The sequence below is a fragment of the Rhamphochromis sp. 'chilingali' genome (genome assembly GCF_963969265.1).
Source record: "Rhamphochromis sp. 'chilingali' genome assembly, chromosome: 22".
Lineage (NCBI taxonomy): Eukaryota > Metazoa > Chordata > Actinopteri > Cichliformes > Cichlidae > Rhamphochromis > Rhamphochromis sp. 'chilingali'.
Window position 1 is genome coordinate 18,082,556 of NC_137950.1, and position 13,173 is coordinate 18,095,728.

The 13,173-nt window shown below is 37.7% G+C and overlaps 1 protein-coding gene across 10 annotated transcripts in view; it reads right to left on the minus strand.

Moving 5' to 3' along the window:
* The window catches only part of LOC308390957 (zinc finger protein 385B-like), an 87,272-nt gene that overhangs the window by 4,335 nt on the left and 69,764 nt on the right, over positions 1-13,173 (minus strand). For 9 of the 10 annotated variants that reach the window (XM_080873346.1, XM_080873337.1, XM_080873338.1 and 6 more), the window contains 3 exons: positions 8,183-8,337; positions 5,977-6,084; positions 1,618-1,801 (listed from right to left, as the gene is read on the minus strand). In XM_080873346.1, the coding sequence (XP_080729472.1) occupies positions 1,618-1,801; positions 5,977-6,084; positions 8,183-8,337 (447 nt within the window). Of the gene's footprint in view, positions 1-1,617; positions 1,802-5,976; positions 6,085-8,182; positions 8,370-13,173 lie in introns of all 10 variants that reach the window. The other variant, XM_080873345.1, reaches the window with a different exon arrangement.

A 13,173-nucleotide genomic window follows, 5' to 3' on the forward strand; every position in this document is an offset into this window, starting at 1 on the left:
AAAGAATGCAAATGCTAAGATATATTTTTATTGTAATATAAGAGACTAAATGCAGCAGATTAAGCTACAGACTGAGACCAGTCTGTAAAGGTATCACTAAAATCCCATTTTCATGAGGGTTTCATGCTTAGACTCACTGTTTTTAAATTTCAAATACATTTTAGATGTTTTTGTAAATTTATTTATGCATTTATGGCCACACCTCGTGTAATTTTTAAACTTACATAATTATTTGATTTACATGAAACATGATTTCTTCACAGTCAAAGTATGAATAATGCATTTTCTTGACTTAAGTTATTTCTTTAGAAAAGAACCAGGCCCTGACCTCCCTGTGCAACTTTTTCTTTGTTCTCATCCTTTCATATAATCCTGCTATTATACTTATATTACACTCATCTCTCTTTAATTTTCATATCTTTTCTGCTTTTCCCCCCTGCCATCTCAATCATTCTTCCTTTGTCCCTGCGTCTCGCTGTCATTCGTTCGCTCTCTCTGCCGAAGCTCCCTCTGTCACCATCAATCAACAACCATGGCAACCACCGAATGTAACAAGCTTATCATTATGTGGTTAGAGGGAAATTGATAGGCGCTGGAAGAAAATGGAAGAGAGAGGATCAGTAATGAAAAGGAAAACCGACAGAGGAGAGAAAAAAAGATGGTGCGTTTTTAGTCAGGAAGAATGAGAAGTTGAGTGACTAATGACTAGAAAGAAGTAAAAAAGCAAATAGCAAAGTCATTAGTCTTTGCTGTTAATGCAACTATACAGCCAATAGCTATAAAGTTAACAGTATGGAAAGGACATGGGTCAGTAATGGTAAGCACTAATGTCCCCATATTTTTTCTGGGGATTTGTGGTCTGTGGATTTCATTGAAGAAATAAGTGAAAAATTAACAGGGGGAAAAAAAGATCAATTGGTAATGATTTCTGCTGGCCTTCTCATTGAAGAACTCCAAGATCTACTGAAGCACAAATAAGTTAATTAATCAGATCAGAACCCATTTTCAGTGCAAAAATATGAAAAACAAAACAAAACAAAACAAAAAAAAAATATTTTCTAAAAGACACATTTCAATTCTACCATCTATGCAGTAAATCTTAAAAAAAAAAAAAAGCAGCTGGAAAGAAATGAAACCCTGCTATGCTATTCTTTGCTACATCCATTAGCCACCACTGCTGGCTACATCCAGACCATTGTTTGATTTTGAAAAGAATACTCGTGGGCAAATATTACCCGTACTTCTGACCGATTTTCCATAATTTTCTACACTGTTTGACATGTCCAAAGTGACAGCACCTCATTAAATAACAGGAATAAGGAACTTGGATGTGGGACTCGTATCACTGTTGAATAAAAAGCTGACAGTAACACTACCACATCTCTCTGTAGATGGAATCTCTGCTGAGGTGCTTTAAGGCTCCTCATCTTGCCGAATGTCTTAGCTTGATGGGAGTAATTACTTGTCTGACGGATCCAATGATAGTAGGACAGGTAATAGCTGGTAATTAACCAGCTGAGTGGCAGCTACCAAGCCTTAGTGCTTACGTCTCCCCAATTACATCTAATTACTCAGAGCGTGGCAAGAGGACTGGCTTTAGAAAAGAAAAATGTATACCTGTTTTGTCTTTCGATTGCGAGTCTGTTGGCCCAGTTACTCCTCCCATCACACCCTTGTCCCTATCTCTGTCTTTGCTTGATATTGATTGACTCTGTCCGTTCTTCTGCCGATTCCTCTGGGTCTCCAAGGCCTTTAGCTTGCGAGCATGCTTGTGACCTTTGTAGTGGGCCTCTGCCTGGGTCTAGCAATCACACATACACACAGAGGCGCACGCAAACACACACACACACACACACACACACACACACACACACACACACACACACACACACACACACAGAGGAATGTTCACACAAGGGCAAAACAAGCAAAGGGGAAAGTCAGCGTAGAGTATATGCACAGAATGACTGATTAAATTAGTGAAGGACAGCACGAAATCAGTAAACTGTAATAGTTCCATCTGTTCCACTGCTTTGACTTCACATGCTCTTATAAATTTAGGGGAAAAAATATGCGTTTAAGCATTTGACTCTGAGGGAGAATCACATCACCATTTTGATAATCATCATTGTCATGATGATGCACAAATGAGCATCAGTTGGACTAATGGCATCTCATGAGCATCCTCTGAGCTCACTGGCTCATCTTTCCACTGATTCGTTCTGACACAAAATGGCCCGTGTCCGTTACACTGTGACACAAAATGACCTCTGTGCCTCCCTCTGTAAGAGAAAACACATTTGTGGCAACGAGACAGCAGACACATGCAGATATGTGTGATCCCCATATGACTCTGGATATCTGTAGACAAAGCTCTACGGAAGAAGATCTGCTTCCAGCTTCATGTCAGAGTATACCAACAGTGAAAACAGCCGAAGCAGGATAAAAAAACTTGTACGTCCAAACAACATTAAATTTTAGTATTTAATATACAAGAATTATCTTTAGGAAACAAAATAAAGGGAAAAAAAACAATTTTGCTAATTATTTCATTAATAAATACAATAAATCTTATATAGGTGTCCTGCTGAATATTTACATGACATCTTTTATAACCAAGCCGTCTCCATGACGACTGATTTGCAAACTTTATTTTTTGAATAGAGACAAAAGAAACTTCATTCGATTTTATTTATTTATGAATATAACTGTGAGTCATTTACATAGATTGTGAAATATATATATGATGGTAAATTACCAAAGATTAGTTGGCAAAATATTGCTTCAGCAACTTAACCAAACAATCCAAAACATCATGAATACAGAACAAGCAGTACTCAAAGGATAAGTTGGTGACAGCCGATACTTTTCTTGACATGTCAAATTAAAAACGTGTAATTTAATTTAGCCCTTTGATAGACTAGGGACCTGTCCAGGGTGTACCTGCCTTTGGTCACATGACAGGTGGGACAGGCTCACCCCTTCATCCCCTCAGCCAACAACCTTGAATTGAATAAGTGGAAGAAAATGAACGGAATAATTATGTGATTTAATTGTTACCTCTTCCCCTGATAAAGATGACATTTGACGACCTCCCCTTTTCCCATGTGTTGACACTTGAGTATATATCAATAAAGACATGGTTTGACCACAGTTAGAATAGTTTCTTGGGTTTTTCCAAGGGTAGCTGCATAGGCAGGGACCACCCTCACTAACTTCTGATGCAAATGGAGTCATTTTGTTCCTTAAGCAGGCCTGAAATATGACCGAAACCTCTCAGTTCAGAGAAGAGCTTCAAGGGTTACTTCTAGTAGGCTTTCAACAGGTTAAATGTCTGCATTTGCCATTTTCCTCATGCAGCATAATAGTTACATGATTCATACTTAATTCTTATAATTATACTGCATAAGAATATACTAAAAGTTGGCATTTAGATGAGTAAATGATAATATGAGACATAAAATCCTTTTTTCTCTCTTTATGTATGCATACCATGTGTTTTAAATACAATATACCTAATACAACAAATAAAAATAGACTCTATAAAATAAAAGCTGTTTAAGTAACCTTTTCTAAAAAGGACAGAATGAAACTGCATGGGTCAGTGCTGAGATATTGGAGTTAAATAACCTTTAATGGTTTTGTTCTTTTCATGGCATTGACTTATATAACAATAAGAAAAATATGATGACATAACCACACTTATCCTTTAAGAGCACATATTTTTTTGCAACCCCAGTGCCTTTCTGTATAAGAAAGACACGAGTGCACTTCCTAAAGAACGGAGAATCAGTGAGACAAGACTTCAAGTATCTGGCTTCACACAAGGCTGTTAGATAATTTGTAATTGCTCAAATTATCCATACCAGTTTCAAGGCACACACTGTACATCCCTTGCTAATGCACATTCAAATTCATAGTGCGCAGACATGATCTTTAGGTGAGCACAGATTGTGCATAGAGTGGTGGGGTAGAGGTCTCCCTGTCAACACTTTGCATAAAGCTTGGACTCCTACACAAACAGAAAGGGTGGCACCATGGGTCAAAGTGTGTGGTTGGGAATGGAGGGCTGAGCAAAGGGTATACAAGCCCTTTGGCTACGTTGAATGTCAGTGCACACCAACCATTCAGCGTGATTTTCCACTGAGTCAGGCGGACGACTCTGCTGTCATCTGCATACTGCCATACTATCTGGCATGCCAGTGTAGTATGAGTTCACCATGTTCCACCATAGCATCGTTGAAAGAAAAACGCATGGAATAAGAATCCCAGGACTGCAAGACCAAGATCTTCAGTTAGAGACACCTGAAGGAGACCGATGACCTTCATTCAAGCTGCTTTATGCATTTGTCACATCAGTGATGCTCTTCACACACAACAAGCAACTGTCTACGGAGCAGAAAAATTAGGTCATATCATATATGATCTGCTGATCTGTCAGACCTTCATGCTTTTTAGTGAGTTCAGCAGCTTTAAAGGAATAATCTGGAATTTTTACACCAATCCCACAAAGGTTTTACTTTCACAGTCATCCTTATTTGACTTCATACTGGACAAACTGCTTGAGCTTCCCATTAGGGATACATTCACATCCTCATTAGTGCTAAAAAGCCGCTCTACTAGCAAGACCTTACCATGAAATGTGTGCAAAAGAAGGACATAGGAACCATAAGACACTGAATTCTCTCCACCAACTCCTGAGAAAGCTCTCTAGCATTTGAATACACCGCCATGTCCACAAGCTAGTTGCAGATCTTGACCTTTAAGCCTCTTTGTTAACTAAAAAAGGTTATTGTATGAAAAAAACAATATGAAACTGTTAAGAGCAATCCAAAATGCTAGAAAACCAAAACAATGGGCTAAAAGATGCTAAGACGTGCACAGGTAATGAAAAGCTACAAAGCTTAGCAGATGTTATCAATTTACTGCAACATCTAATCAGTAAAACAATAGAAATTCAACTGCAAGTAAAAATAACAGTTTAACCAGCATAACTGGGTGTGGCTAAATCCCATTTTCCGATGGCAAGTTGAAGCTGTGTGTCCAGCATGAAAAGTAGGATGTAAAACTGCAAAAAATTATTCAGCTGTAACTTTTTTAAGCACTACACAAACAATGAGCATAAAAAGTGCTACACAGCTATTCTGGACTTTCTCTTTAATTGTGAAGTGCAAATTCCTGCTGGACTGTTCTGCCCCCTGTTGGGATCCGGTACCTGCCTGCAACCTGGCATCCAACTCCTGGGTCAACCAGCACTCTCAGCACAGCTGCAGGTACCACAAAGGGAGGAGAGAGCCTGTTAGCTAGAAAACAGACTCCATCACTGTGCACCCAAAAGTAAAGAGCAGAGACAGAAAAAGGAGATTAGGAAGCAAGAGTAGTAGGATAATCAGCCTGGACCAGTGTCCTGCTTCTTTAAAGTTTCACAAAAAAGCAGAGTCATTGTCATTCTCCCTGTTACCGCTTAACAATATAAATGCAAATATGTATAAATGAACTCCATAGGCATTGGAGTCAAATGAATATGAATAAAATGTGATAAGGAATAAAAGGCAATAGAACTAGCAGACTGGTTTCCTTTAAAGTGGCCTGTGATTTGAAAATAGAGAGGATAGAAATGTAACAAGCAGAGTGATAAGACAGATAGGCAGGAATAAGATCATTTTTGGGATGCAAAAAATATTACATTATTTGAAAATATGTAGATGTTGTGTTGACTGCAAAAAATGGTAAAAAGAAGAACTTCAGAGGAGTGTTTGGAAAAGCTATGGGCATAAATGTATTTTCGTGCTGCAAAAAATTATATGATTTACTATCTTTAATGGCTAAAAAAAACCTCCAGCTATGTGGTCAGAGGAGATTTTCTATCTTCTTGTGGTGCACGAGAGATGATTTCAGGTTATTTTAAGGTTGCATTCTAGATGCTAACAAACTTTCCTTTGTGACATCGAGGAAAAGTAGAGTTACAGCACTTACAGTAGAGTTGAAGCGCAGGTGGCAGATGTTACAGGAGATAATGGGTTTTTTCTTGGGTGGAGTCATGCCAAAAGTGTGGTTGATCACTGCCTTCTGCACTGGGTCCATCTATAAGGTGAAACATACACATATACACCAAATTATTGAATTTTATAATCCAGGACCTGAGATTTTGTTTTGTATGTGCAATAATTAAATATAAATAAATATGTTTTTGCATATTTCCTTTAAAAGGTGGCATTCCTAATGATCTTATTTGCAAAATGGAGCATATTTATTTGTTGTTAAAATGTGTTCCTTTAACAAGGATTTAAATCTGCACAGATGTACAAAATAACTACCCACATTTCTACCTCCGTATTTCAGATTAACTATGAATCAGTGCTGATTTTGCTGATTACTTTGATTAAATAAGGTTGTAGATTTTTGCTTAGCGTCCTCCTGTGATTGAAAAAAATACTGTGCCGCGTGTGATAAACGTAGATTTCTGATAGAAAGAGCTGTAAGTCTGTTTTTAACATTCTGTGTAAATTATGTAAAGGCAGCAAACTGTGTATATTTTTCTAAATACGAGCTGAATATAAGCATGTTTTTAAATCCCCACAGTAAAGCTGTGATATTTCAGCCATATTTTTAGCTTTAGTTGTCAGAGATGAATATTTATCCAGCCTCCCACCTGCCTGATACATTTAGCACTTTCCTCAGACTTTACTCATTACAGGTTTAAGCTGTGACTATAAAAGCCGCCCCCAAAAAACACGTGTTTTATGTGCCAGACAGAGGTTTTATATTTGGAATTTCTCATGTATGTTTATGATTGCAAGTTAAAAATAAAGTATAACGTGGCTGTGAAGCTCAAGCAAAATTTAGTTAGAATTCTGAGTTATGTTTGATGATTTGACCTGATGATGACATGAGCTTTCACATAGCTGTTTAAACTGTTAAAAAATGTTAAGTATTTCACATAGAAAATGATAACATGGTAAATAAAAAATAATCCGAATGTATTTGTTCATCTTAATTTTGGTGCTTTTTTCCTGTATGCTGACATCACAAGTGGCTGTCCTGAGTTTCTAAATTTTTGCAGACTTTTACTTAAAGTATAAAAGTTATATTCAGACCTTGTAGAAAAAATACACTTTTTCACTTTCTTGTGAATAATTACATAAAAGTTCATCCCTTTTATTTGTCTGCAGCAAAGATATTAAATCCACCTAAAGTTAGATCCAAGAAAGAAAAAACATTTTCTGTAGTGCTTCTGTACACATGATTTCAGTGTGGCTGAAGTGCAGACTCTCACCGTTATTTCAAAGGGTTTTTACAAAAATTTAGCATTAACTTTTTATAAATAGTCCAACATTTTCAGAACCTTAAAAATAATCTTACAATTGCTCAGCAAGCAGCTTCATACTCATGTGAGGCCTGTCCCGTTGTTATTTAGTAACAAATAAAACAAACACAATATCTGAAGTTGATTCAAAGTACTGAATTTGTATTTTATAGCTTTAAATAGTCATTTTTAATATAAGGCTCAAATTGATATCAGTGTAAATAAGGGAGGCCATCATCATCATTAGGCTGAAGAACCAAAATCAGAAAGACCACAGAAGACAGCAAAAATGCAAGAATGGACATACAGAGGGTTTACAGCAAGGTGCAGAGCACTGGTCGGATTAGACTTATTCCAAAATTCTCTAAAAGAGCCCGCACAGTTGTAAAAATGATTATTTCGGTTATATAAAATCAAAATTAACTTGCACCTTGTAGAAACTTGCAGTGATGAGAAGAGAAAAGCCTTTGATGATGTCCAGGGGTTCTAGACTTCATGCAGTCATTAACTGCGGGGATTATCATTTAAATATTCAAAATAATCTTTATATTTAAATATTCGTTTGAGTCGATTCCTGAAAATGATTTCAGTTTTTTTTTGTTAACCTCGTTGAGCTAAAGCTTAAAGCTTGCACTTCAATCACATAGTGATTTCAAATCCACTGTGGTGGTGTACAGGCAACTTTTGGCAAGAAGGCAAATAAGCATATGTCCAGCACTGTCTACAACATCATAAAATATAATGTGCAAACTGTGACTAATGACTGTTTCTATAACAAATGCATGGTAAATGATAAACCTAAAGATGTAAATGGTCAAGGAGCCAAAGTTGCAGTATGTGATACATGTAAGAGAGAAAAGCAGAATGGGTTCTTACCGTGTTAAAATTGGGGAAGAGGCTAAGCGGCGAGGAGCCGTTGACCCTGAGCGGCAAGAAGTGCTCCAGCTGGGCATGAGTGTGCTGCTGAAGGGATCGACCTGGCATGGGCAGGGAGCCCAAGAGAGGGTGGACTTGGTTCTGGGATAGTGCTCCTAAAGCAGGGATGATTAAATCAGAATAAATTCTGAAAAGACACAAATTTCTATTTCAGCCTTTTTCATTTTAGGCCCCCAAAGCTGCACATCGTTCTACACAAACTAGGATAAAGAGTGATTTTAGCACATATCTGAGACTGAGACGCTTATCCACAGTGAATGATTCACTCGGTAAAGCTTTAATGACTTTAGTAATAGTGAGGGACAAATGATGAAATGCTTTGTGTGGCCTTTTCCTGCTTTACAAGTCTATAGTTTATCCTGACAAATGTCTTTGCCCTTTAGTATCTGTGATTGTCTCGGTTCTTTGTCTGAACAAGCAAACAGCTCAGTCAACATACAGAGAAAAAGAATCGTAATGAGGTTTGATGTACATGTTCACCATCTTATGCATACATTACTTTACATCTCACTGGAATTTCACCAGCACTTTCTGCTTTAAAATCTCCTTCCACGTGACCTCTTGTCTCAACACACTTAACTGTAGTTGGCCTAAATGCTTTAAGACTGCACATTCTTTAAAGAGCAACATGGCAGTGACCTTTGTCTAGCCCCAGAGTAACATTAGTGTGTTCGCATTAAAAGCCACAGTTTCTTACATAAGCATGGTGATTACAGATCGTTTGTCGTGGCTGTGTATGGAAAGTCCGGAGGTTGTTCGGCTAAAAAGGTTGTGTGTAAAATATTAGAATGTAATATAAAACTGGCTTCAGAACTTTGTTACAGAAACTTTACCCTGTGATGAAAATAAACCATGTTATTGACAAAGAGGTTTAAAAAAGGCAAAATTAAAAACACAATATTTTTATATATAGCGTAAGAAAAAAGGAGAGCTTTGCCTGTGTAGGACTGAAAATGATCAACCTGCACGACTGAGGATGGAGGATTAAGAGAAATGACTAATTATGGATTTAGAGAAGATAAAGTAAAATATAATGTACATTAGGCTTATCTCCAGCACATGATGATAACACATATTAAGCATAACTTTTTGAATGACAGAGAATCTGAAGAAAGGAATTAAATAAATGGCAATTATATAAAATGTAATGTGAGTGACTGTTGTGACATAACGCCAAAAGAAACTTCCTTAAAATTTCTTATTCATAAACACCTAAACATTTTCTCTAAATAGATGCAATCATAATGTTGGAGTTTAATGATGTTATATTTCAGTAAAAGCTTAGCAACCAGAAGGCAATTTTCCTCAATTTTCTGCTTCTTTTAAGTCTAAATTTCAGGATTTATCTCTGGGGATGAGGCGGTTTGAGAGTCCTTGAGCATTAGCATGCTTTTACTAATCTGGTCCTATTTTCTAAAGTATTTGAGAAGAGCAGAGGAAACCAAAGGGGAGACTGGAAAGAGAAACAAACTGGAGAATGATATGTGAAAAGAAATGATATGACTAATACTGCAGAAGGAAAGCTTTTAGTAGGCATGTAAAGAGAGTTTAGGGAGTGATTTATTGTCCTGCACAGGTGCCCAAGTGTTTAATGAAGACGGCAGAAAATAAAGAAGCAGTGGACACCACAGCCTGTCTTATTTTATCATTGCCTGCCACTGCAAAAGCCTCGGGGCACCTTCTTCTTACTGTGAAAATGTTAAAGTAAAGAAACCTGCCAGAATTTGTTTGGATATAATTAGATACTTTATAGGAAAGTAATGAAGGCTATAAACACGTGAAAGAGTAAAGTTCATGCTTGCACATACACTGCATGCTGCAGGGAGGTCTCATGAAGAAATCCTTGAGGCCCAAGATGATACTATAATTCTAATAATGCACTGTACTTGTTCTGTGGTACTGTGGAAGCAGTAGTTTCTATGAAGACTGGACAGTAACAGAAGTAGGGCTGCCACGATTTGTCGACTAGTCACGATTACGTCGACTATCAAAATCGTCGACGACTGATTTAATAGTCGACGTGTCGTTTGAAGCTTTGTAAGATCGCAAAAGACGCAGGAATAATAGCAGGATTTAAGAGTGTAATAACGGACTGAAACAGAAGATGGCAGCACTGCATGTACAAGGATGCCAGCTGCCGTTAAACCCCGAAGAAGAAGAAGCAGCTGTGTCCCAGAATTCATAGCGCGGCCCAGCTTAGTTTCCAACAATGGCGGTAGCTAGTTAGTTTTAATATTACTCTTATTATTCTTTCTGGGTCACAAAATAAACGTTTAACATATTTTCAGGCGAGAATGTAGCTGTGTAAACCTCAAATATCGGCTCAGTTTAGCAGGACACCACATATTTTCAAAAGCGCTCCGACGTTTTCGGAGACGTCTGTTACCCACTAGCTCGATAGCTAGCCGGGGGCTAGGTCACTAGCGCCGTGAGAACACCAGACTCCCGGCAAATTGTTTTCAAACCCACCCCCGTCTTTCGCGACTCAGGTTAAATATATATGAGTCACTTAGATAAATTAAAAATGTTGTTGTTTGGCTTTTTTTTTTTTTTTTTTTTTTTTTTAGTATTTTATTTGTTCCTGAGTAAATCGGTTTGGCTGAGATTAAAGTTATAGTTTTTACACAGCTGAATAAACGTCAAGCAGACAGCTGATTATCAGAAGTGTGAGATGCTGGAGAATATACTCCGGTGTCCTGTTATATTTTAGATAGCAAGGAGTTTATTCAACTTTACCGAAACAATCTGCAAATTTCATTAAAATTGAATAAACTATCATCTTGTCTTTATTTTTAGTTAGCACCTTAAAAGCTTAAAGCTGTAAGCTAATGATAGTTATAGAAGAGCAGATGCTGCTGGTGCAATAAGCTGTAGTTTTACGTCCAGTGGATGATGATCTGATTAGTCGACTAATCGCATAAATAATCGGTGACTAGTCGACTATCAAAATAATCGTTTGTGGCAGCCCTAAACAGAAGCATGATAAAATGGGCCAGCTAGTGCTGCACACAACAGGATCTGCAAATGTAAAACCATATTAAGACTTCATGGAAATCTTTTGTGCGCTGGATAATCGGTGCCTAGTTAGAGACCGCGCAATCTCAACTAAATCGTTCTCAGATCATATCAATTTGGCAATCTCTGTTTCGCTCACCATACAGACTTTTTACCCTTTTCAGCCAAAGCCAGCTCAAACATGACTGTTCACTCAAACTCAGACTTCAAACAGATCACAGAAACCACAAAGTTTCCAGTCCCCAAAACAAACCAAACAAAACTATCAGAACATTTATTTGCAAATTTCGATGGCTGGCGGGTGTTGCAACAATGCAACAATACTCCAATAATGACAATAATTCTTGCTTATGTTGGTGTGTCATGTAGTGCAGGTACCACCTATCAAATTAAAAAGTCAGCTGCTCACAGTGACAATGTAAACACTGTCTTTGTTCATGATCTTAGCAGAGCATGAAATGATGTGCATATTTGTACCCATTTGATAAACTGCGTTCACACAGAAGGCAATCCAGTCATCACATGCTGCTTGGCTGCTAGTGAAGAGTTGTATGGCTCATTAAATAACACTAATGTATTTACTGCCCCATCACATGTCAATCAATATTGTCCTTCATTCTCATTGGTAGTTGCTTCAATTGTTTGCCTTAAAGTTGAGAAAATCTCAACTTTTTTCCCCTCTTGAAGCATCAAACTGAAATTATTATCATAATAACAAATAAAATTAAAAATGGGGCAGCACTGTCGCCTTACAGCATAAATATCCTGGGTTTGAATCCACCATCTGGCCAGTTACTCTAACTTCCACCGTCCAAAGACACACAGTTAGATTAATTGATGATTAATCTGAAAATTGCCCACAGGTGTGAATGTGAATGGTTTCTCTGTGTTAGCCCTGTAACACAATGGCGACCTGTCAAGGTGGACCCCGCCTGGATGAAGTTGAAATGAAAATGATAACCACATTGCTTAAAGATTAAATTCCCACATCTTATCAGCAGCTACTGAGGTACTCAGATGCTTATGCAATATCAAGCTGGACAGAAACACAACTAAACAAACTGAAACTGATAAACATAAAGAGAAGTGAACACAATAAACTCAGTAAAGATGCAGAGAATAGCAAGTCTTGGCTACCAAATGACTCCACGTGTTGAGACAAATATAGAGGTGCAGCACAAATTAGCACTGAATTAGCAATAAAAAATAAAAAATCAACAATAAGCCAACAAACGAACATACAATTTGACAACGACCACCAACCACACCCTCTGTTTATTTGATGCTTTGCAGCCACTCCACTGCGCCAGGTATTTGTTGGAATTAGAATTTGAAATAAGGAGTGATTAGAGCTGATTGTCACTATTTACTTGATCCTGCGATTTTAATGTGCTAATCTCCCTGAATATCATGCATGCATAAAACACACACTTTTGTTTTCTAATTCCAAATTCATTTACATGCTCCACCAGGACTGTTTGTGTCACTGGTGTCAATAAAGTGATTTGAACTGAATTAACACCGTATTGAGAGTGAATGACAAAGTAGCAACAAATGAGAGAGCGAAAGAAGAACAGTAACAGGCAATCACAGGCAGAGGACAGACCCTTTCCCCCCCTCCAGTAGACTGATGTGCTTAATCTCCCTGTCAGTATGACTTTTGGGGACAACGATTCCCTCTCCTACACAAATCTGTAATTGATCTTATTAATCTCCTATGCATATATTCACAAAACACATCAGGGCGAGACGTTTAATTAACTGCGTTTGGTGCTGAACAAGCTAGAAACTGCCATCAGCTGTGAGAATCTGTACAACATCTGCCGACAAGAAGAACGTGCTTTTGACGGGACCTGTCTGTTTCAAAATTACCCATCTCATTTACGTCCAGAGAGCATCTCAAAAGATTCACTCTG